The sequence below is a fragment of the Haemaphysalis longicornis genome, unplaced genomic scaffold (genome assembly GCF_048455015.1).
Source record: "Haemaphysalis longicornis isolate Haplotype H1 unplaced genomic scaffold, Haemaphysalis longicornis Haplotype H1 scaffold_4, whole genome shotgun sequence".
NCBI classification, from domain to species: Eukaryota; Metazoa; Arthropoda; class Arachnida; order Ixodida; family Ixodidae; genus Haemaphysalis; species Haemaphysalis longicornis.
The window spans coordinates 103,904,624-103,930,557 of record NW_027526361.1 but is presented as its reverse complement, the minus strand read 5'-3'; the positions used below and the strand labels follow the sequence as shown (position 1 = coordinate 103,930,557).

Here is a 25,934-nt window from a genome sequence, read left to right as displayed (position 1 = left end):
ATTGCTAAAACATCTTGCTTCAGCATAATTATTTTTATATTCAGTCATAATCAATAAACGCATCCCCACATTTGCTTTTCGCCTTCGCGTGCAAAAAGTTTGCATTTGTTTCTTCATTGAAAAAAAAAGCAAGCGGATTGGACACTCTCTGCTGCATATATGTTTGAAAGCAGTAGAATTGAGCCAACAACACCTTAGCCAATAGGTTGACATATTATCGGAAGTGAATGTAAATAGTATCTGAAAAAAGGCGATCACAAGGTTATACAAAAAGCCTACAACTCGGCGCCCTCACAGCAAGGAATTAGCTATTAAATGATGGAGCCGTAATTCAGCAAAGAATAATTTAGGCACCACGTACGCACAGGTGGGTCCTAAAGACATGTTTTTCTCCGCAGCAGACACTGATGAGGCCCAAAACTCTTTCATTTAGGCGCCGCTTTTATATCTTCAAGAAGGTTTAGAGAAAACGAACGCTCGTTCAGCCTATTTATATGGCATTTTCGTTCACTAATATAGCGATTACTGTTTTATTTTCGCTTCTGCGGGGCCGTACGAATGCCGCCGGCCGCCTCCGCCGGGGCGACCGGTCCGCCGATCACCATCTCCCGGCTTCGGACAAATTCCGCGCGGCGTCACTAGCGTCGCTGGAAAGAATCAAGTCAGAGCGCAGCTATGGGTGCTGACATGGTGTGTCGTCGAAGTAGCATTAACAGCGAGGTGCTTGCAGATGAGAGCCGCCTCTGTTTCGATGACAATGCGTCAGACGTCAAACTTATACCCCTGTCACACGCGCCAACCTAATGTCATTTTAGACGAATGAGATTCGTTTCAAATGACATTCGTCTGCTGTCACACGGACTCAGTCTAATGACATTCGCTGCGAATGACATTCGGTACCAAATGAGTCCAGAGAACTCATTCGACTGTGAATTCGGACCAACTGCGTACTCTCAACAGCAGAAGACCAGAAAAAAATATCTTTAAAAAAATAAGAAACTTATTGTTTGTCACTTTTTATTTGATCTTGCCTGTTTTAAAAGCTTTCGCTCGCTTTATTGAGCACTTTGAATGAATTACTTCCGCTTTCAGTGTGACCGCATGGGTTCCCGGCTTTTCCAACTTTCAACCATTTCAACATGGCTGCCGTCGGCATGGGGACGGAAAATGCGCGCGCCCGCAATGCCGCGGGAAACCCAAACGAACGCACGCAATGGTCCGAGAGCGAGACGTTCGCTCGGCCGGCGACAGCCTTTTTCACGTCGCTCATCGCGGCGTCGTCCCCGCGTGCCGCCATGCATGCCGCCATGTTTGTGGACAAATTGCGGTATGGATCATGGCGGATCTCCTTGTTATTTGTCTTGGCTTCGTATGACTTATTGCAACAAATTACGGCCTAAAAAAGTGCGCATAACGCATGCTAAAGCATTTTAGATACTTTTTCTCAAAATATAAACGTTTATCTGGATTACATCATCATTCTATGCAATTTCGAGTGCGCCAAGTATACTACCGATTGCCATTGACATCACACGTGAATGACATTTGGTTTGTTCGTGTAGCACCTATGCAGAAAACGAATGTCATTTGAAACGAATCTCATTCGTCTAAAATGACATTAGGTTGGCGCGTGTGACAGGGATATTAAACCGCTTCATACATGGGGGAAGGAAGCGCGAAGAAACAACCACATCCTGGAGAAACAAATACAACGAGACGGAGCGCTACTATCAACTAGACGTTTATTGAAAAAAAAAAACACTAAAATATATTGACGAAGAAAAGAGATAACACACAAAATAAGATACTGCATGACTTGGGCCAGACAAAAGCGAACCTTCTGTTAAGTAGCATCCAGATAGTCAACTTCAAGGTTAGACACATATATGAAGGGCGCACTTACACACTTGTCACCCATTTTTCGCGATTTCAGCTGCCTCCACGATTTCGCGCGTTTTTTTTTTGGTCACGGTGACGAAATAAAGTTGATGTTTCATCGATGATGATGCTTCATTGATAAAGTTCATTGATGATGACGTTTCATTGGTGAAGTTGATGACGCTTCCTTTCACCATGACCCCTTACCAACTTGCCCAGCTTTCTTTGTTACTTGGCTTAATACATGGCGAGAAGAAAAAAATAATTCAGTGCCATCCCACTCTGTGAAGACGGATGACCAGCGGAGTTGTAGTGCGCAATCTTAGAGTTGTCTTAGCGGCTAATTGCCACGTAATTGGTTTCAGGAAGGTTGCGGCGTAACAACAGTTACAGCCGTTTTCTGTAACTGTACTCCCCCGTAGAAGGCTATGTATTGACAGCAGACAGTAATTTCGTGATGTTTACGACTTCACTGTGAACAAACTAATCACGAAAAGTAAATAAAACTTCTCGGAGGACTGCTACAGTCCTCTTAGCGGCTCATTGTCTCGAAATTTGTTTCGGAATGCTTTCAGCAACAAAAGAGTTACGGCCGTTTTCTGTAATTATGCTCCTTCCGCAGATGGGCATGCTTTCCTGTGCAACACGATATATGGAGAAGCCAGCTTACAAAAACCAACCTTACATCTATTTCTTTAAAGTCGGCAGCACAGACAGGCACAAATGCATTGCTAGGAAGATTATGCCTGGGTTTAAATATTGAATATTTTTTATCATGGTCCCGAAATATTCTAACAGTTCTGTTCTGTTCTTTTTGGGCTTGCTTTTCCTCCCGCACATGCCGGGGTTGCACTGCCACTTTTTTCGCTTACTATCAAAAAATCACGAGCGTCCCTAACTAAATTAACGCGGGCGCTGCCGGTTAATTACATATGTTTTGCCTCAAATGCACCGGAAGTTTTCTTTGCGCTATACAACGGGAAGATGTATGACAAGCGCCAGCGGTTCACGAGTTTCGAACGCTTATGACTATATAAACCCCTTGGCTTTCGAAGCCTGTGTGGGACGCCGCTACGACAGCCGCTACGACGGAACGCCGTGTGGATCTACTTGGGTCCAGCGAGTGAGTTACGACGACAAGGCGAGCCCCTAAAGTGCTCTGCACTTAAAACTGCCACCATAGTCACGGATTCATACGAGGCATGAAGTGGCTTCATATGGGGCTGGGTGGCACCCAGGACCCTAGCATCCGAAAAAACAACAACAAACAAAAAAACAGGACGCCGGACAGAGACGTCTTAATTGGGTGATCCCGGAGCACTCCTCCATGAGAGGCAGCGAATACGCCCCTTTCCTAAGGCCCAAGATCTCGCCCACCAGGCCGTGGAGGAGACGCCGGAACCCACATTGCTCGCACAACCTTCCAAGAAATTACACAATTATCGGTGACAGGCTCGATAGAACAACGCTCCCCGCACCGCATCCAACACTCACGAAGCGTCAGTGAACCTTAGTCGCCTACTTGTATCCTTAGACTCATAAATGCAAGAATCATAACTTACCTGGTATGGACTCCACCAGATTTTCCCAACAGAATTTTCTGCTCATTTCTGGTAGTTTGGTGCATCATCAGCTGCGGCTTTCCCGCATACCCTGAATGTCTAGTGGTGTAGCGTCAAAACGCAGTATGGGGGCAAAAATACGGACACAACTAAGTAAAGCCTGCATTATGGACACGTAATATTTATGAAATATAGGGCAGGTTACGTGCAACACTCGTATAATACACTTGGGGAAGAAACACCTTCATCACGTTCTGTGCACTTGGAGATGGTGACGTCTCTTTGCCAGGGTGACTGCAACTTCGATCGCATATTCTCAGATCTCGTATTTCTCGGCGCACTCGTCACGGCTCACTGTTCTGAATAATCAACAACTATGCCAAGTTGAATTACACTAAAAAAATGTCACACGCACAGTCATTTCGACTTAGATAAGCCACGATGAAAGCTTCACGTTACTTCGATTCCCGCATACGCGTTGTATTCGGGAATTTTTTTTTTAAAGGAGTACTGACACGAAATTTTCATGTTACATTTTTTTCGCTGCTATGCGTGCCTACCAGCCCACTAATCATAGAATGACAGATTAGACGGTCGAGCGCAGCGTAAACATTCATTTACGGCGTCGTTTATTCGTGCCAGTTTCGGTTTCGACAAAAAAACGCCGAGCGGCTGCCATGACAGGATGTATCACATGGCGTCACCATTCTTGCCGTATCGCTGCCTCTCTGGAAGCGCGAGCGAGCGAGCGCACGCGCGCGCCCAGACCGGCCGAGGTCTTCGCCGTCCCCACAGGCCCGGGCAGCATGACGTCAGTCACAAAACCATGACGTGTACACACGCCCGAGCAGCGCGCGCCAACCACAGCCAGCGCGTCGGCTTCGTCACGGGAGCCCCGACGTCGGCAGCTTGGGGCATGTAGCAGATGATGTCACGTCGGCCCGCTCTGGGCTTTCTCGTGCGGGCGCAGATTAAAATGGATTTTAAATATGTTCCGCTGAATGGTTGCTGTTGAAACTTGATCGGAGATATCTCCTGATAAAAAGGAAGCGTTTTACATAGTTATCTCAGCTTTGAAATTTCGTGTCAGTACTCCTTTAAAGCGGAGCAATTTGTCGCTTTTCGATAGATGCCGATGGAAGAGCGATGGATGCCGTTTTGCAGTCAACAGCTAGGCCTGAAAAAGGCTTCAACTGGACCGGTATGGTGGATTACGTGGTGGAGAGAGAGAGAGCGAGAGAGGGAGAGAGAAAGAGAGAGAGAGAATGCATTTAATGGTGGTAAAAGCGAGGTTAACCGAGCCATATCGCTTAGCATGCCACGCCATATGAAGGAACAAAAACATGAGGGTCTGTGGACTAAAACAAACAAACAAACAAACAAACAAACAAACAAACAAACAAACAAACAAACAAACAAACAAACAAACAAACAAACAAACAAACAAACAAACAAACAAACAAACAAACAAACAAACAAACAAACAAACAAACAAACAAACAAACAAACAAACAAATAAACAAATAAATAAATAAATAAATAAATAAATAAATAAATAAATAAATAAATAAATAAATAAATAAATAAATAAATAACAGACTAGACACATGCAGCGCTGCGTGTGTCTAGTCTCCCCTTTGGTCCTGTATTTAGCGCTGTTTTTCCCTTCAAGCATTATGTACCAACCGGTCCGCATTACCCCTCTTTTACGGTAAAAATATATTCAGGCACAAGGTAGACCACCGTTATCAAAGACTAGAAATTACAGCTTTGAACCCCCGGAACCGGTTCGGAACAGTTCCTTCGATTCGTGCCGGTTCGGGTTCAGTTCCAAAATGGCGGAAATAATACGGGCTCGATTCGGTTCCGGTTCCGGGCAAAAATTCGGGTCGGGTTTCCGTTTTCGGTTCGGTTCCGGATCCGGTTCGACACCCTGTCTGAGACAACCCAAAGCGCCGCAGTGCAGTTCAGCTAAAACAAGCATGGTGCACCCAGTAGTACCAACGCAGTACGCATCGCTACTTCTGTGTTTACGTGTACTTTTGGTAACTTCCACTGTTCACCCCACCATTCTTACTGCTATAAAACGAATGTGCCCTAAATTTAAGCGCTAATAGCTTGCTCGGCAAGCTCATAAGCCCTGCCTAATTTGCGTTTGCTTTTGCCGGCATCAGCCAATCGCAGAGCTGGAACGTATGACATCATAGGTTCTGTTGCGGGAAATGAGCAAGTGGGTCGCATGACCATTCCCTTTTTTCGTGATTATATAGCTTATTTGAGCGAAGTTTCCGTTAAAAACAAAAAGATGTCATTTGATGTTGCCAAAATTTTCTATTACAAAACTCTGTCCAGTTCTGTGCTCCGAAGAAACTCGAAGAGCTTTGATTGCACGTGCAGCCTGACTGGCAACCGTTCTCTTTTTTTCTTTTTGTTTTTCTTCTCTCATCTAGCGTAGCAAGCCAGCCCTACGGCTCGGCTAACATCGCTGGTCTTCATTAAAGTTATTCTCTCTCTCTCTCTCTCTCTCTCTCTCTCTCTCTCTCTCTCTCTCTCTCTCTCTCTCTCTCTCTCTCTCTCTCTCTCTACGTTAAAAGTGGTGTCAGTAGGATTCTAATAAGGCAACTTTCGAGTGAACCAAACTTGCGTTTTGTCTGCATGGCCCTATTAATCCTGTTTTTAGCGCTCTTGACGTAGCTCGACTAAATATTTTTTCGCAATACCACATAAAACTCTGCTGTATACGTCCGACAAAGACGTATCTGTTATTCCATTCTTCTCTGTGGCGATTATTCCGTTATCGTCTGTGCGCCCGACAAAACACTCCAGGTGCCTCGTGTCGACGTGGTTGAGCATGCGGCCGTCAGCGAGGCCTGTGGCCCTTTCATTGTCTGACGGCCACTATGACAACCAAATATTTGACCAAGGATCAAATGCGCGTTGATATCACTACGCCTCACAGATGGCACGAAGACTGACTGGTACAGTCGAAAGCTTTACGACAGTAAACACGGGAGCGCGTGTCGCTAAGTACGTGTACAGCGGTCTAACGATGACATGGCGAACTGTCGTAGTTCGTATACAATTCGCGGATCCACTCCCTGACAACGGTTCATTGCGCTGTTGTCTGGGACGGTGACCACGTTAGATATCTGGAAACGATTCCAGGGAGTACATGTGCCGATGAGGGGCTTTTTTATCAAACGCGAAACGGAGCGAACGCATTAAAACGTTTGCTCTTCGCTGCCCGATCGGGTGATAAAAAATGTGCTATCCTCCGTGACGTGAATAATGCAGCAGGCAGCCGCGAGACAAAGCGCTAGAGCAAAGGTCGGGGCAGCTTAAAATCGGGCCCTGGGAGGAGGGCTCCACTCATTTCTCTAGCCCCACCTTCCCCTTCCCTCCTACCCTCTCCCATCAATAAAAATTACTGACTGACTGAGTGCGCCCGCCAACTGCACTAAATGCGAGAGCACGCCAGCCTCTCGCTAGAGCGCTCTGCATGTATTGAGCGGCACGCGCTCCCGTGTCTACTGTCGTAAAGCTTTCGACTGTAGATGCAGCCTGGGGTGCGGCAGAAAGTTTGCGTTCCCGTCTGAATGAAATGTTGGCCAGGAGCAATATGCCGATTTACGTGGCTCAGTGGCTAACGCCTCGTCGCCGTTAAATTTGTGAAGTTCTCGTGGTCGCGACCGCCGTGTTTCTTATGATGCGAAGTGCTCTGGCGTGGTATATATTAAAAATAACTTGCTCTATCGGTTATCATCAGTAAGGGGCCTTTAAATGGCTCTAGTTTGCACGCCTTGTAGAACAGCCCTTGAAGTGGAGGACGTACAAGAGCGTACACACGACGGCCTTTTCTATCGACCTCGGCTTTAAGCGCTGTTTAGCGATTCGCAGAAAGCAACTAGGCCAACAGTAGATTCTGTTGTGTACGTTACTTAGGTAACTTCGGCGACGACACTGTTTATGGTAAAGCCCACTTGCTGCTGAGGCACGTCAAATACAATACACAAACCGCTGCGGTTTATTTGTGTCTTGTGAATGCGAATATAGTATGCTTAAATGCTGGACCTTGACCTACGCGTTGCGGGGCAGAAATTTCCTGAACGAGGTCGTAACTGGCGTGTTCATTAAGCTTGCAAAATCACAAATTTAGAATTTCGCCAACGCCATTTCACGTTTTCGAGCCAACAGGCGCCAGCATTGCGCAGAGCGGACGCGAGGGGGCGCAGATATGGTCGTGCTTAAGCAGAAATGATGTCAGTGCGATGCTGCTGCCGCTACAGTGAACACTAATCCTCTGACTTCCCTTTTATCTGCCCCACTAGAGAGGAAGATGGTCAAACCATCGAGTTATTAGCACGCTGGCGCTGCCCAGATACTTCCGGAACTTTACGAGGCAAGTTGGTTGGTATTTACACTTAAACAGCGCAGGAGACGATCGAAACAAGGAGGTGGTATTGCGCAAGACAGTGCCGGCTGACGATTGAATATTTTATTCAGACGAAAAAAGAACACAGGATCGTGCGTGCAACCTACGGATAAGTACAATGATTAATTGTCATCCTGGAACAACCACGCGCTGTCCAGAAACGCAACATATCGACAGGGTGCTTATAGAACCGGAAATATATGTCGGCAAATAGAAAATTCTTCTGCTATTTTTTTTCGCGGAATTATCGGGCGATAACTCGATACTCGTCCAACGTAATGCAGGGGTGCAGCCGCATGTAGAACAATGGGCCGACAAGTGCGAACATGCACAACCCCTTTCAGGTGCACGTTCAGGTGCACGCGCCCCGTCTGCCCCACATCGTAGTTCTACCGCACGGCAACAGAATAGAGTGCGCGATATTGTTTTAAGTGCGAATTCACTTTATAAGCGACCCTGAATTCCGGTAAACGCCGTCCGTCCACATAGCAACAGCTGCGGGTGCGCGCGCTCCTCGTCTTCCTTGGCAACGGGGGGAGATGGGCGCGCGCTGCCTGGCCGCTGACATGGCACATACCCACGTGGGGGATTGGCCAGGAATCTCCTCGTCTTCCTTGGCAACGGGGGGAGATGGGCGCGCGCTGCCTGGCCGCTGACATGGCACATACCCACATGGGGGATTGGCCAGGAATCGGGCGTGAGAAGGGCTAATGCACCCGCTTTAAAGGAGTACTGACACGAAATTTCAAAGCTGAGATCCGCTCTAGCAATCAAGTACAACGACAACACAAATAGGTGTCTGTGAATAAATGCATCTTTCTTTCTTTGTAGTTGTGTGTGTGTGTGTGTGATCTCTCTTTCGCGAACATTACCGAACCGCGCAAATTCAACTCCTGCATTCGCACTTTCACATTCTTCCCCTCGGGGAAATGCGGGGAATTTTTTGTAAGGAGCAAACTGGTTAGGGCGGCGAACTCCACACGCTGGCTCATAAACCCTCCCGCATGCCCACCTACTTCTTATCAGTATAAAAGTCTTGACAACTTATTCTCAACAGAAGCATAACGCCAGCGTTTAACTTATTCGCTACCTTTTTATGGGACAAGAGATTTCGTAGAGATACACAACTGCCGCCAGCACCTAATGCTTCCATTTTTTTTTTCAGTTTGTTGGACACGTTCTGTAGTGCAAAAAACAAGAGCGTAATCAGAGAAACCTCTATGTTGTAGTCGTTAAAGATGAGACTTAAAGCAGAAAGCGATCTTGGGTTTAAAAGACTTCGTTAACGCAAGAATGAAATACTAATGGCGATGCCCAAACTTGCAGTGTTCCAGTGACACGACGCACGCACGCACGCACGCACGCACGCACGCACGCACGCACGCACACGCACACGCACACGCACACGCACACGCACACGCACGCACGCACGCACGCACGCACGCACGCACACACACCAACGCACGCACGCACACACACACACCAACGGACGCACGCACGCACGCACAAAGTTCGAAGGCGGGTTGTATTTCGCTCTTTGGGCTAATAAATTAATAGTTTCAAGAGAAATCTTTCTTCTGATTAGCCGCTTTCAGTGCGACCGCGAGCAAGCAAGCACGCTGCCTTCTGCAGTGAAAGCTGCTAATGCTACGCCCGCTAGTACCGTGCCGCCTTCTTATGTAGTGGAGTGGTTTGCGTATTAAATTATTAGAATGTGTTTGGCCAGTTTTAAAGTTCAAGAGGTGAAGCCTAATGCTCCTGAAGCCGGAAACAGAAACTGTCGGCCACGATTAGCTAGCTAATCGGCCACGATTAGCTAGCTAAACTACGCCTAGAAACCTCCGTGTCGCACAATGAGCAAAGGAGCAATATGGGTGTTCCGGCGAGCCGAAGTAGCCGCGGAAATCCCTTGCAGTGAGAATCCGGCGAACCGAGGTCGAGAATCCCGATCAATTAAATTAATGAAGAAAATTTACACTCGTGTTGCGTTCTGCAAAAAAATATTTCACTTCACACAACGGAAACATAACACGCTTTCATTCAGCAGCAGATTTCGACGGAGATTAAAGCATGAAGGCTTTGCCTTTGAAACTCAACACGCGATGAAAAGTAAGGGAACCGAGCGGGGACGTTCGCCGCTCCCACTTGCGCGCTAATTTGCGCGAGATAGGGAAAATGAAGTCACGAGCCTTCCATTCAAAGCCTCTTACGTGTGCCAACTTGAGTGACAGAGAAATGCCAACTTGAGTGACAGGATTTCTCTTCATGTTACATCACCCGGCACAACGCCCGCAGCGACCGCGCTTGCCCGGGAGCTCTTGATCGCGCGGTATATCCTGTTGTCCCCCTCGCAACATGTAACCGGGGCCTTGGGTTGCCCGCTCGGCTGGCAATGCGGCGCGGGTGTTGCATGAGAAACAGAAAGATCCACTAGACTCAGCTCCCCTCCTCATCTCTCCCGCACCCTCTGTTTCTTTACGGCATCGGGGTCCTGTTAGAGATCGTTAGACTTATGTTATTGTGCCTGCAGTCATGCGTCTCGAGGTTCGACGAAGAGAATGACTACCGACTCGGGAACGTACACGCCGGACCTATTATTTGTCTTGCTCTCTCTCTTTTTTTGTTTTGCACTTAGAGAGAGAGAGAGCGAGAGAGCGAGAGAGCGGAGAGAGAGCGAGAGAGAGAGAGAGAGAGAGAGAGAGAGAGAGAGAGAGAGAGAGAGAGAGAGAGAGAGAGAGAGAGAGAGAGAGAGAGAGAGAGAGAGAGAGAGAGAGAGAGAGAGAGAGAGTTGGTGAGAGAGAGACAGAGAGAGAGAAGAGTGGGGCAGTCTTTCTGACTAACGATGGGTGCATTGCCCAGAATCCAGCAACCCCGTCTTGTTGAAGTGCGTTGTCCTTTAACCCCAAGGATTTCATTCATGTTGGCGGAAAAAAGGCAACACGAGGCAACAAGAAGCAATCAGTTCTTGGCCATCCAGAAGGCAACAAATGAGTGTCTCCGAGAGCATGACATGATGATGAACGAAAAGGGTTGATGAAAGCATAAATGTACAATATACGAGTTAGGAATCTACCCAATTGTAGCGCGTTTTCAGAGATAAACAGTGCATGCAACTAGCTTCCAATTCCAGCTGCCAACTCCAGGATAGGGCCAAATTCCCCCCTCCCCCCCCCCCCCGCCGCTTTCTTTTTTCTTACAACACCCGTAAAGAAGTTTTTGCTTGAGCGTTGCAAAGCCTGTAGTGCACAAACTACTCCTACACTGCTATTAGAGAGAGTGGTTACTCATACATGCACATGAATCAACCTGGTAATAAAGAATAAAGGATAGGAGAAAACACCCTACAGCCGCGCTCATCAACAAATGACAACCGCTATCACTATAGGGCAGAATTTTCGCTACAAGCGCGCAAAGTCGCAAATAACATGTCGCAATGATGTGCGCAGAGTTGCGTGAGATGCCCTCCACCACGTGTCGCCAAGTTGCCGAAAGCGCGCAATGCGCACAATAACAGGATGACCGCTCTCCTGCCCCGAGCGCGCCCTTTGGATCAAGCGACGACGGCCCTCCAAGGACGATCGCACTGGGCAACCCCTAAATGATCTCTCTTGCCGAGGATTGAGTCATGACGAAAGCGCGACCTCCGTGGAGTGCGATGCTTTCGAGCACGGCAATACGGCGTGTTCTATACGTATGCGTCCGGTCCCTTGATAGGGCTTTCTGACGTACGCGCGTGCGTAAGCGACGTCCAGGGCAGCTTTCCCTCTCTATTTTGGCGCGCTCCCCTCCTCCCCATGCCGGCCGTCGTCTGTGCCCGTTATATAAGAGAACCTGTTTTACCGTATCGCTCCGTATTCAACGGAAGGCTCGTAGAGGCTACCCTGGCCGCTCTCGCACACCTAGACTGCCCGTTGTCGAACGAAGTGAAGAGTTCGCGAGCTGCCGACTCGCTCTTATATATCTGACGTAGCACCCCGGAAGACGCTTCGATGGCGCTCATTGGCTTGCCTGATTGGCTCCTCCTGTCCGCGACTATCTGCGTGCTGATTTATTTGTAAGTCCGTCTTCGTCGCTTGCTCGCAAGGGGCGCTGCATGCGTTGTATGCGTTGTTCTTTGCTCGTTGTATTTTAGTGTGTACGCGCCTTCATCATGTTTATGTATTGTAACGAATGCATCTGTTTACTGCTTACCATTCTGTAAACATTTTGTCAGCAGTGTGAAGAATGCAACCGAAAGCGTTTTAATGCATATAATAAAATGTATGGGTTCGAAACAGCACAGCGATGCCATACTTCATGACTTTTAATTATTTCCCCCATTGTTCTTATTTTATTCGGCAGCTATCTAGCAAGGCACAGGAACTATTGGAAGAGCCAAAATGTTGTTCACGAAGCATTTTCCTTAATTTGGGGCCCCACCCTTCGTCTTCTTTACAAGGTAAGGAACTCATTGCAGCGTTTAATCAGCATCAGACGCAATAAAATTCATGGGCCGGTTGACAGCTATATTATCTGCAATTGATTTCCGGCACTACTGTTGAGCATCAAGGTCTCAAATGTTTTATTAATGTCTCACAGAAATCAATCATTGGGTATATTTATTTTCCCTTGTAAATTATCCTGAAGTTGATGGTTTTCTATATAGACATAAGGCCAAATGTATTATATATAAGTAGTGGATGTTTCCGGGCAATGTGGGTTCACCGAAAAAAACCCCAGTAAACCAACAATAAACGACCCAGTAAACCGAAAAAGCCATTGCCACTGGCAGCAAGGTGTATTTGTCTATGTACTTCGCCTGGTCAACTTACTACGTAGTGTTTAAGTTTTCGTGGAATAATAATTTTAAGTAGTGCGCCAAGTTTTGTAACATCCCTCAGAAATAGCCCCAAAGTTTGCTACGGTAGCGGTTTGCTGGCTAATACGTAATAACCGACTTGTTCTAATAATAGTAAGCCAAGGCGAAACACAACTAAAGTGACGGATTGATTACGGAATGGATACATAATAATTGTGCTAGATTTGTAAATATAATAAATATAGCACGTATATATCCATGATTTGCTCAAGGCCTCGTAAAACGCCTGAACTAAAACAAAACAGGCAAATGGCTGATATTTTTGAAATATTAGATTTAAAAATACGCAAATTATTTAAGCGTCACGAATGTTCTGGGCGCGGGTAGCCTTATACACCCAAGCGAAAATTTCTTGCCAGAGGATTAGCTCATGTTAAAAATATAGTTAGTTAAATTTTTTTCTTGGTTTCAATTCCGAAAGATTACCAAACAGCGTAGTGTAGTTGCACTAATTATTTATAATTTTTAAATACTTCTTTTAAGGCACATAGGAAAATTGGCTTCAGAAATGCCTCGAAATTAGCCATTCTAAAACACTTTGAAGCCGACATGTGGTTTGCGGTATATAACACGTCAAGTTACCGTAAATTACATTGTAGTTCTAGTCCACGTTACTTACGTGGTTAGGTGTCCACAGTATTAACTTGAATTACCAAGAAAGGTTTCGGGAAATCCACATTCCTTTGATAACTCACGTATAAAGTGACTCCTTAGTGAGAAATCCTTTTTTTTTTTTTTGCAGCTTAGCCTTACAAGGCCTTTGAGCAGTGAATACCTCGTTGTCCACATTTGTCCTTATTCGCAAAAATGAATAATGTATGAATCAAAATACCAGCTCAATGGGACAGAGAATTTTGCATATTAGTGCCCTAGGCCTTTACAAGGCGCCCTTTTTTCATATCTTCGAAATACTCAAAACATACATTGTTGATAATGGAGGGGCCAAAGAAGCAACGGCTGACATTGTTGGCCGCAATAAAAATGGCAGGGCGTTCGGGAATTGGACTCGAGCTACATAGCCGGATGTTTGCATTCTGTTTTGCCGTTTTTCCGCACAGCCCCCACATGCCATTGACCACGACCGCTATGTGAAGCTTGGAAGGCTCTTTGGGTAAGCCACGCTGAGAATTTAACATGAACTTTTGTTTGTCTGCGTACAATTGAAGGTATTGGTGCGTTGGAATAGGGGTAGGAAGGACAACCGCTTAAGGGGCAGAGAAGCAACGTTTTTAAGATATATCTATTTAAGCTGTTCGCATTTGTCGCTTGTACACTTGTCGGCGCTTGTTTTCTTGTTTGTTTGCTGCTTCTAATGGTCAGCTTTTCTTTGTGTTAAGAATGGTCTTTTGTAGCTTGTAATGCGAATACACTCTGATTGATTGTCTTACAATTTCAGAATTTACGAGGGAGGAAAACCTACGCTGATTGTTGCCGAACCTGAACTGGTGAAGCTTGTGCTTGTTAAGGACTTCCCGCAGCTTTGCAACAGACGGGTACGTATACGCTTCATAGTAGTTAAAATGAAACGTAATTGGACAAACGCCACCATGGGCACATCTGTACAATTGTCACCTCAACTCAAAAAATACGCTAGACCGAAATGTCAAGCATCAATTGCTTGTCGACCTTGAATCGGAACTTGGAAAACACTCTAAGACCCCGTAACGATGGCGGGAGGGTGTGGTGGTGGTGGAGAAGCTTTTATTAGAAAAAGGGAAAGAGGGGGGCGGATAAAGGAAGAGGTAGAAAATCAGGGGCAGAAGGCCATGTCCAGAGGTCCTGACGTTGTGGCCCCTACTTTCGCCCTCTCGACCAACATGGTGGGCGACCAAGCGGCGCCATCTTTTCAACTGCGTCTTCGTTCAAAGCGCTTCATCGTTTTCCAAATGCAGATCGCAGGGTGCAGCCGTATCCACTGTTTTGCAGAAACTGAAACAATTGCACATTAGAAACTGAAACATCAGAAACACAGTGCGTGTTTAAAATAGTTCTTAAAATCACCATGATGCGTTTATAAAGGAGAAGCTACAATATCTGACTTGTAAACAGCAGCGAAATATTGATCTATCTATGCAATCACTACTGAAAGGCTTTGCATGTAAGCGCTTGCTTGTCTAGTGGTGATATTCCCGCCCGTGAGATCACCCCCCGGAAACTGAAATATTCGTTTTACAGCATGACAACAATTTACCATCTTGACCAACATGAATAGCTTAGTTTCAACGAATGGTTATTTTCCTGGAAGCCTAGACGCGACCCTCCTCCCCCCTTCCGCGCTATCTACCGGTTTGCTTTGGAACAGTCCTTGTATTCTCATGAGCAAAACCTCCTAATACGGTATTCCTGTTCTGCCTTAGTGGCCTAGACAATAAAGAAAAAAAAAATCCTTAGTGGCCTAGAAACAGAGTGGTGGGTCTTCATTCACCCTGACAGCCTGGGTTCAATACCCATCGCTTCTTTTTTTTTTCTTCGTAGAAGACCAGGAATTAGTTTTACAGCTGCATGTTTTCTTATGTTAACTGTACACATTGTTTTTGAAAATAAGAGCAGTTTGGTACCTTTTGCGTGGGTTTAGCCTACCACCAGATTTATTAGTTCAGCTAGCTGTGTAGGCTGGCAGGTTCGTCAAATACGCTACCGGGTCAATTGTCGAGTTAACTCCAGTTTTGACGACCAGAGAGTTACACTGAGATGCCTTTGATCACACGAATCTTTAATATAACGGTGTGGTTATTACAGCACACTTACAGTGAACCCTCAACCGCGAGATACGGTCTCACGTGAAAACATTTTGGGGGAAAGCCAACCTTAGAGCAAAGTCAGCGAAGTCCGCAAATGCCATTCAGAATCAGCCGTCTTGCTCCGCACCTTGCGCCGATTATTGCCTGTGAAGAGGAAGAGTAGAAAAGCGGCCGATAGAGAAGGCCGTTCACGTGACCTGCTGACGTCACGTTACGTCACGACGCCGATGCAGAGCTGTCGCGCAGCGAAGTGTGGCGTCGCGAGGCCTTGGCCGCTCGCTCCCCCAGCCGACGCGGATAGTTTAAAAATGCGTGCGGCGCGGATGGCTTCGAGCGAAATACGCCGGAATAATAACACGTCTGAGCAAGTGACCGCTGTGCAACGTTATTATCTAGTTATCATCATAGTTACACGGTCGTTTTGCGTAACGTCGCGTGAATGCCGCGAGATTTTCCTTTAAGTATAAGAAGGTATGAGGAACTGGGACGTCCGTCGATTTTAGTTTCGCCTGTTGCTCATTAATGGTAACAATTAAAACAAGAGAGTGAGGAAAGTGGTACCCCAACCCCATTGTTTTGAATGGTACCGACTTTTTTTTTGTCTGCGAAGCTAAAACTTCGCTAAATCAGCTAGTTGTTTTCGCAGTGTGTCAGTTTTTTGTCAGTTTTTTGTCGTAACGTGAATCCCGAACCTTGTCTCTGGTCATGAAATGAGATGTGGTGACTGTCAACAAGTAAGCTCTTTACGTGACAGCTCATCGACATACTTCCGCTAATTGGGGATTTGTCACGTGATTGTTTACGCACGATTGCTTGCAGAGATTTTCAGCGTATAAACTTTGTTCCCCTACAGCGGTTGCAGTTCTTCGACCCAATATTGGACAATATGATGAGCATTGCTCCCGCTGAGCGCTGGAGGAAGATACGGCCCTCAGCGAGCCCCGCATTCACGACCGGAAAGCTTCGCAGGGTAAGTGAGAGAACCGTGGCAAATACAGGGCGTAAGCAAATACTCTCCTAAAAATACGGTATTTTTCTTTCATTTTGTTTTTGTGAAAAAAATGAATGTGTTTGCATAAGGGTACGGGTGAATTGACAACACCTTTTGTGACGTTCATAAGTGATGCCGATCTCATCCGTGCTTATTTAACGAACAGAGTAAATGAAATTTAGTGTTTCATGGAAACCTGGTTAGGTTAGGTTTAATTATCCTTCCGAAGAACAGACGCTTAAAAAACTTCTCTAGTTTTTGCTAGTCTTCGCAAAGTTCTTCGGCGAAGTTCTGTTCTCTGGTTAGCCTCCCTTATTTCTACATAACAAACACAGCCTTGAAATTTCCCGCCCGAAGACATATAAGTATCAATTCCTTTTACCATGTTCGGCTAGAGTACATGCCTGCAAAGCGACTCGGCATTAATTAACTGCCTTTTAATGTGAGAGCAAACTGGCTGTAGTGACTCCTGATCATCGCGCCATCCATCGAGCAGTGATTGTAGCTTAGTATGACCCTGTTTCAGATGAACGACATGATTCAGGAATGTGCCAAAATCACCGCGGAGCACCTTAAGAGTGCTGCTCAGCAGAACAAGGACGTTGACGTCAAGCAGTAAGTGAATTAACGGCTTCAGTTGACGTATAAGAAGTTAAGTTCACCTAAGGTATTTGTCGCCTTTTCTTTTTCAAATAATTGACCGAAAAGTACTTTTAGGTTTTATGAGAGGTGCGCTGCCGCGTCCGTTGTAATTGTTTTGTCAGGAAGGCGTCGCGCGGTCAAACAGTAATGAACTTATCCTTAAAAACTATACGTTCTTGCTTTTATTGACTCGAGAACTGCAGAACTGAATAGTTGTTATAGATATGAAGGAGAAGAAGGGGAAACGGAAAGAAAAGAGAAAAGGACGGGGTTAACCCTGCGCAGAGCCCAGTTCGCTACCTGTACTGGGGAAAAGAGAACTTACAGTATAGTGTAAGTTGCTACAGCTATCATTGCTTCCACAGAATGTCTTAACCTCTGCCCAACAACCAACACGACTCTGCGCAAGTTTTTTATGATGTGTGCAATACTGCTTAACGTTTTTTCGGATATTACAACAACGGACTTAGCTGTTTAGGTCATTTAAAATGTTTACGCAACTGTTGTTTAAATGACTAAGCATAAATATTATTATGTTTGAACAGCCTGAAATGCCGGTTGGTTTAGTTGTACAACCCCCCCCCCCCCCCCTCGGCCACTAAGCACGTTTCTTCAAAATAGCGTTCATTTTCTTGTCGAAAACACGAACTCTTTTAGTCGGACAAATTTAGGCCGATACTTTGAATGTTCACAAGCGTAAAAACGTATGCGCGAAATGAATATCGAAATAAAAGGCGTGGTAATAACTGGAAACTGGTTATTTCAGTTTTAAATTTAACCAACACCATATCGCAAGCTCTCGGGTGAACACCATGTTCATTTTAAAGCGAGAGCTCTACTACGGCGTGTCTCGTAAAGGTCATTCATCGTGTCGCGATGACCTTGAGCGACCGGAGCGCCAGTGTGGCAGGTGCGACGTCATGCCACATGATCCTCTACTAAGATGGGTCACAGCTGCGCTAGCTCCGAGCACGTTTTTCTGCAAAAACACTTAAATAAAAGTAGGGGTAAAGCCCGCACGCGCAGTCTATCGCGGGAATTATGACTGAAAATAAAGGAACAGGGGCTGCGACTCAGGAAAAAATTGTTAAAGTAGCGAGAAACAACTTAGCAAAAGAGAGAGGGAAGATAAGAAAAATAAAACACAAAAACATTTGCGCCCGAAAAACTCAGGTATGGATAGCTAGACGGCAGCAAGCATGACAACTAGGTTTAGAAGCGTTAAAACCTGACCCATTAATTGTACTGTTTGTTTTTCGCAGGTTTTACGGACATTACGCGCTGGATGTCATAGCCAGATGCGCTTTCGCAACAAAGCTGGACTCCCACAGTGATGAAACAAACGAATTTGTCACCAAGGCAAGGAAGGCCTTCAGCGGCGGCGTCACCCTACCCCTGCTGTTGCTGTGTAAGAGTTGATCTCGTGTCTTCTCTCAAGCTTATACCGGCCATAAAAGAAAAAAAAAAGAAAGTTGTGCGGCCAATGAGCGGTGGCTCGTTTTGCCTAATCAATACGGGTTCGTTTCGCTTTTGCAGTTCTGTTCCCGGGCGTAATGAAGGCTTTGAAAGTGAAAGCTTTTAACTCGGAAATCTTTCAATACTTCAAGGACGTCTCCGTGAGCATTATTCAAAAAAGAAAAGTGAAGGATCAAGTAAGTATACTTTTTACCTTTCTCCAATATGTAGTGTGATGCTCGTTCTAATAACTTTAGCATTTAAGCTCAGTGCTGAAATCGGTGTGCCTTGAAGGCGTGATAGGCTACACGTAGTAGCCACTGTGATATACCTACTAAGCAGCTGAGCAAGTTACGGCAGCAGGTTAAAACTGGTGTAAAAAATACGGCCTCGTAAAAAAAAAAGGAATCAAAGAAAGTTTTTGAATTTTATCCAGGCACCCTGCTGCTGAAGCATTGTTTAGTATCATAAAAATCAGCCTGAAGACCAACAAACGCAGACACCTGAGAGAATAATGTAGGGACGGTTGCTATAAATGAGGCGGAAGAGCAGGAGGAGAAAAAGTGGATCGAAAGGCAGGGAAGTTGACTAAACGTAGATGTAGAGCCCGGTTTGCTACCCTGCACTAGGCAGGAAGGAGTTCAGGGGGTAAAAGGGAGGGAAGGCGAAAAATTAAAGCGGTTCCACGAAACGTGAAAGCTGTCGAAGTGCTGAGCAGGGATCGCCAGAGTGGCTGTGGCGCCCTCTCTCGACTAGTTTCAGCATCAGCCTGGCGTTGATACCGAAAGTAGTCAAGGGAGGGCGCCGCAGTTCCTGAAAAGGTAAGGTCCCTGAAATTACTAAGGTAGCGCCATCTTTAGATCTCGCCGCCTTTCGCCCTCGCCCGCGCTCCTTTCCTCCTTCGTTTTTTGCCATTTTCTTTTTCGCCGGCGAACGCCGCGCGCCATTGGCCAACGGCCAGTGACGTAATACCTCGTCCCCGCGTTGTTTGTTTTTTCTTCTCTTCGCCGCCACTGCCCATTTAAATTCGCCATTTTAGGCTCAGCTGCATCGGAGCAGGCCTTAGCTCCATTCGATTCAGAAGGGGTGCACGGCAACGTTGCAGAGGAAGTTCTGTGGTGCCGGTGCAATGCAGCAGCGTGGTTCCGCGGTGCCGTGCATCACGGTTGCACCGTCAGTAGCGCCCCTGCGTGTTTACAATCGAGCGAGGTGCAGGCATAGTCGTCTGCTAATCATCCTCGCCTGTCGTCCTCTACAACTGGATGTTTACGGCCATCTGGGTTGCGTCGTACGCATCAGCGGCGACGCAAAGTTTGTCCCACGCATCTTCGAGCTCGACGGACATTTTCACGCGGTCGCCGCAACTGCCGGTAGCCGCCTGCCAACCCGCAACGCCCGAACGCGAATCGAGCGCTTTGGTGCAGCGCACCGTGCAACGATGCAGGCGTTGCAGGGAATCGCGTCTGAATCGAATGGAGCTGTTATCGAAGCCGCCAGCGTATAACAACCGATAACAACCGAAGAGTCAGCTGCTCGTTTCAAACAAGTGTTGCGTCCGCGTCACTTTATGTAGCTTCGCGATGCCGAGTTGTGCCTTCGGCTGCTCGAATAAGGTCAGCGCAGTCACGGCCAGCTCGGCTGTAGCAAGCTGTAATTTATCAAAGCCCACACATGAATTAATGTTAGCTGTACAGCATGAAAAGGATTCACAATTGCGCTTGTTAGCGTGCTTCTGGCCTTGGAATACGGTAGTTATTATAGAATTGGGCGCTACAGCTAATTGTAAGCTGAGCGCATTCTTTAACTGCGCGTTCTTTGTGCGAGCCTGTTCCAGATATGCCCGACAGGGCCGTACTCGAAGTAATTGTGAACGCCAATCGCACGAACATTGCTATGCCACGGACGCACTGCCAAAAGTACAGCCGACTTGGGCGAGGCCAACGAGGAGACGCGAGAACTTTGACCTTGACAGCAGCCTATAACGACGTGAAGGTGACATATATTTTGCAACAGCGTCAAAGCACCGTAAATTGCACGAAATAAAGGTGGCATAAATGTCAGTAGCTAATGCGGGGCGCATACTGAGCGCTGCCTAATGATCTACAACTAACGCAAAAAACGCGAACGCAAAAAAGCCAGCGCAGCGCTCGAACTGCCGCGAACCAAGGTCACCGCGAACCATGCGCAAGCCCTCTGTGCAGCGCTTGCACGACCACAATTTAATCACGCAAATGCAAGAACGGAATTACTGTAACTGAGCAATTTGAAACGTCCACGTTCGATCCTTTCGCGTTCACGAACTATCCTGAGCATGCCGCACACGTAAACAAACACCGCGCTGTCCGTATGCGCCAGCGGCATCCATCCCGCAAATATCCACTTCGACACAAAAATATACAACAAAACAGCCTCACTTAGGGCGTGTTGGTAATATGGGGCTCTAGAAATACTATGTAACAGAGCAGTTTGAAACGTCCACGTTCGATCCTTTCGCGTTCACGAACTATCCTGAGCATGCCGCACACGTAAACAAACACCGCGGTGTCCGTATCCGCCCGCGGCATCCACGCCGCAAATATCCCCTTCTAGACAAAAATATACAACAAAACAGTCTTACTTAATGCGTGTTGGTAAAACGGGGCTCTAGAAATACTATTAATGCTACCAAAAAGCGATTGCGGCGCGAAAACAAGAGCAAACTGCACGAAAAACTGCAGCGAGCGGCCCGAAGCGTTGCGAGGGCGTCTGCTCTGAGGAAGCCAACAAACATGGCGGCCCCGCCGCGGAGTTAAAGGGACCGCGGCGCCGCGGGTGAGGGGAGAGAAAAAAGAGGAGGACAGCGGAGAAGGAGGGAGCAGTTGGCGCTACCTTAGTTATTTTAGGGACCTTATGAAAAGGCCTATAAAGGGCCGCCAGCTTGTGTTTTTATTAATTTGGGGCAATTACTGCGTAAAATGATGATGTTTTCCTTATTTTATGTTATCGGGTGCTTACTTGCGGCCTAGCAACGGCAGCTTCCGAGGAAATGGCGCAGTGCAAAGATCCTCCCCAACACTTTGCATATGAGTAACGCGTGCCTCTGTGGCGCAATAGGATACGAATCAGATTCGTAACTCGAGGGACCCGGGTTCGATCACTACCAGGGAAAGCGGAGATTTTTCGACGCCTCTGTTTGGGTGCGTGGCGTCAGGTGACTGCGGTGGCTGGACTACGACAAGGCGGGCGCCCCTAAAGTGCTCCGCACTTAGAAGGAATAGCTAGGAACGGGCACGCACGCACGCACGCACTCATGGCCCTTTTCTTTGGCACTCAAACGTTCGTTTAACGTCACTAAAATCTTAGTAGAAATAGTGCAAAGTGCTGTTAGCTCTAACTCTCGCCCACCCTTCGTTCTTCAGCGCAGTGAGGACTTCCTGCAGCTCATGATGGACGCCCAGGAAGGAACTCTGACAGAGGCCATCGACACCGCTACCGGGAAGGAATCTTCGGAAATCTTCAACCTTGACTCCGAACTCAAGAATGACGTCTCGTTCACTTCGAAGGGTGAGTGCTTGACGGTATGGCCGCGTAAAATTTCGCGCTCTACGCACACTGCTGATGGCGTTCTCTTACGGATGCCTCCAGGTGTCTTGTGTTCAAGTTGTTTTTTGATAAGGATAAAAATATGCGTGACCTTCAACTCCACACGAGACTTTGACTTTGATTAGACTTTGCCGACTGTGTTCGTATCGGATATGTAAGGGCACAGCGTAAACGTCTGTTCTCCTTCTTACGCGGTTAATCGCGGGAACAAGTCGCGGTAGTTTCGAGTGCTAGATACGGTAGCTGGTAAAAAAGAAAGATGTGTATCTTTCCTGCATTTAAGACCCTGCCGTTAGAAATTAACGTTGAGAGGTAAACAAGACAAAGCTTCAGACGTTGCACTACTGAAGTCGAGGTCTTCTACTTATTCATTAAGTCCGTGTTGCTACACTTTAATTTAATTGTTCTCTGTGCCAGACATATACCTATCTTCTTTGTCTGGCAATACTATATGCTACTGGAAATTCTTTAAACTGCTGCTGATTGTCCTATTTAAATGAGTACCTGATTATTCCAACGACGAAACGTTCTTTTGGATCGCCCCCTTCCCCCGTTTTCTTTGTGCATGCAGCCCTGACCGAGGACGAAGCGCTGGCCCAGTGCGTACTCTTCTTCCTCGCCGGCCACGACACCACCTCGTCCGTGCTCTCGTACGCGGCCTACTCGCTGGCCCTCAATCCGGACGTGCAGGCTAAGCTTCGCAAGGAGGCCGACGACTGCTTCGCCACACACGTGAGTACGACGCAGCACTTGGGAAGGGTACACCGAAAATGCGTGCAGAAACGCCCTCATTTGGCCAGACGTCATGCATGACTGAAAATTGTAAAAATACTTTACTGTAATATCTTTCTTCGCAGCTTGTTTTCTTTGTCCTAGGCAAATGTGGAAAAAACAGCGCCTCATGATTAGAAAAAGCATGCGCTTTCAACGTATGTACAGTCGAACCCCGTTATAACGAACACTCATACGGCGAATTATCGGCTATAGCGAACTAAATACGAACTTTGGTTGGTGACGCTTTATTTAAGTGATACTTGTTTGTTTTATAATGAAACCGAAACCGCGAGAGCTGTGCGCGACATCGGCTATAACGAAGAAATATTTGGTTCGCGCGAGACACGTAACTCGAAAGCTAACGAAAAGAAGGAAATTAGAAAATAACAGTTTGTAACACTAGAGTCGAAAAGGACCTGCCGTGCGTAAAAACTACGGGAAACTTCCTCCTGCAGTGTTGTGAAAAGCCGTCAGACGAAGATCACATCCTTCTTCAAATAAATAAGAACGCAGGCCTGTTTCGACAAACGAACTTTGTTCTGTTGTAATTTCACGTTACCATGTTGCGGTCCATTTAGTTTGAAATGCCACGAAGAGGCAGATACGAATTACCTTGTTTGTAGCGTGTTCGAAGCCTAGAGTAATGCGTTTTAGTATCTAGGTTTTTTTCCGCAAGCCAGACTGCCGATTTGTTAGAGCCGATTGTTACTTCTACTGTTACAACGAATATCGGATATAACGAACAAATTTACATCCCCGATTCTACTTCGTTATAACGAGGTTCTTCTGTAGTTTATGGAGAAATGGGGCATCAGCAATAAGAGGGCGGGTTATTAACAAAACCTTGTTTATTACCCGCTTTGCAATGTTTACAGGGGAAGGAGCCCAGCCTTGACGCCATCTCCAAGCTGCCGTACCTCCACTGCGTTGTGTCGGAGACGCTGAGGATGTACCCGCCGGCTCCAAGGTGCGTTGAGAGACGCCGTCGGAGGCGCTGAAAGCTATTCCTGTTTTATTGGCATGGCGGAGTTAGCTGAATTGATCTCTTGGGATCACTGTTATGTGGGCGCCGCTTAAACTGATCATCATATCCTTGGGACAAAGCGGCGTTAACGAAGGGACAAAGCATCCAATTCTGCAGCTCAGAGGGTGCTTTAACCAGGTGTGCAACTTGTTTTAACTCTGTATAGTCTGTAGTATGCACTAGTAGCATTAGAGTAGTAGTATATTAGCATAGCGTAGTAGTATAGGGGATAAGGTAAGCAAGAAAGGTGAACGCAACCAAATTTATGAGCATCCACGAACACGAAAGCCAAATTGTGGGTTCGTGAACGCGCAACACCAAGTTGGCGAACGTGTACAAGACAACCAAATGCGCCAAGTATGACGTTCTACTAGGCTCATTCCAAAGTGTCTGGCTGGCTGAATGGCAGACCCTTGGTTACGCACGGGCGTTCTCTGGCAGCGTATACTTTATACAGGTGTGTAGTTTGGTGATGCAACCCCTACCCCATAATCTCCACAGCTCTTTGCAGCATATGACTATATTGAATGGAGGACGAAAGAGGCAAACATCACCCGAAATGTAGATACACATCTCTCTGCCTTTTCGTCCCCAAAACGCTTGTTACTTAAAAGTAACGTAGTCGCAGAACAAAAAAAAAAAAAAAAAAACAACAACAAAAATGCGTCGTTCTGAAAACAACTGGCCGTGTATACTTGCGAGAAATGGTAATTCTTTTAATGGTTTCCCAGGAATTTCTTTGTTTCCTCAAGCTGTACTGAAACGAGCATAAATTTAGACCACTAGCAGCATTAGCATTGCGTTCACGCTCAAATTTTTCTTTATGCCCAGGCTGGAGAGGTCCGCCCTTGAGGACTACGTTCTCGGGGACACCGGGATCACAGTGCCCAAGGACTGCGTCATCGGCATCCCAGCCTACTCCATGCACCATGACCCCGAGTTTTTCCCGAACCCGGAGAAGTTCGACCCTGACAGGTGAGGGCGGTTGTGCATGCGTTCCGTCGCGTTTTTCCTAGAGGTGTGACGGGGGAACTGGCAGGCCTTTTGATTTGTAACTCTGATTTCGGATGAAAACGTTTTGGGAGAAGTCGTTCACAGCTAGTGAAACAAGAATAATCGGTCAGAGTCGTAATATCATTGTTCCTTTACCTTTTCCCGCGAACACCACGTCTAAAATCCACCTGTTAGTATCGCTGAAAGACAAGCAGGCCAACAACAGTAGCTGCCAATCTTCCGCTCAGAACCTTTCTCTTCAAAATGTTAGACTTGACGGGATTTTAAGAACATAACTTGTGACTGGCTTGAGACAAACGTGAAGGAGACGGATAAACTTTTGCTCACGAAAACGCCGAGCTTACGGCGGAGCGTAGGGCGGCAAATGCTCGGGGTCGAGATTATAGACGCTACGGTAAACATGCCATAGAGGCCCGCACATAGCAATGCAGGCTGGTATAAGTAACATTGCTCCTTCCATCTGCTGTCGTCCGCAGGTTCAGCGAGGAGAACGTTGACTCCATACGGCCGTACTCGTACCTGCCTTTCGGAGCGGGCCCTCGCAACTGCATCGGCATGCGTTTCGCGCTGCAGGCCGCCAAGCTGTCGCTCCTGCACTCTGTGCACAGCGTGCAGTTTGTGCCCACGGAGAAGACAAAGGTCAGTCGGTGGCGGCGTAGTATTACTTCGCACAACCACGAATGGGCACCTCACTGCTCGTCTCGACACCTTGCGCTCGCGTATTTTCTTTTCCTTTCTTTCTTTCTTTCTTTCTTTCTTTCTTTCTTTCTTTCTTTCTTTCTTTCTTTCTTTCTTTCGTTTTTTCTTTCTTTCTTTTTTTCTTTCTTTCTTTCTCACCCCCTCCTATATGCACGCACGCACACATATAATTTTCAGAAAACTATGCTTGACGTGCGATCATAAAATCGCCTTTCTCAAATGGGAGAAAGGTCAGAACCCGGCTGGAACATGGGGTTTTTATTTTCTCGTTTGCCATTGTGA

General features: G+C 46.7%; 1 protein-coding gene across 1 annotated transcript in view; it reads left to right on the top strand.

Annotated features, from left to right (window-relative positions):
* Nucleotides 1-11,703: 11,703 nt before the first annotated feature.
* Nucleotides 11,704-25,934, top strand: part of LOC144179907 (uncharacterized) — a 518,871-nt gene continuing 504,640 nt past the window's right edge. Inside the window, exons 1-3 of the mRNA XM_077708329.1 lie at nucleotides 11,704-11,926; nucleotides 12,214-12,310; nucleotides 13,789-13,841. Of these exons, the coding sequence (XP_077564455.1) occupies nucleotides 11,862-11,926; nucleotides 12,214-12,310; nucleotides 13,789-13,841 (215 nt within the window). The 5' untranslated portion in view covers nucleotides 11,704-11,861. The remainder of the gene's footprint in view (nucleotides 11,927-12,213; nucleotides 12,311-13,788; nucleotides 13,842-25,934) is intronic.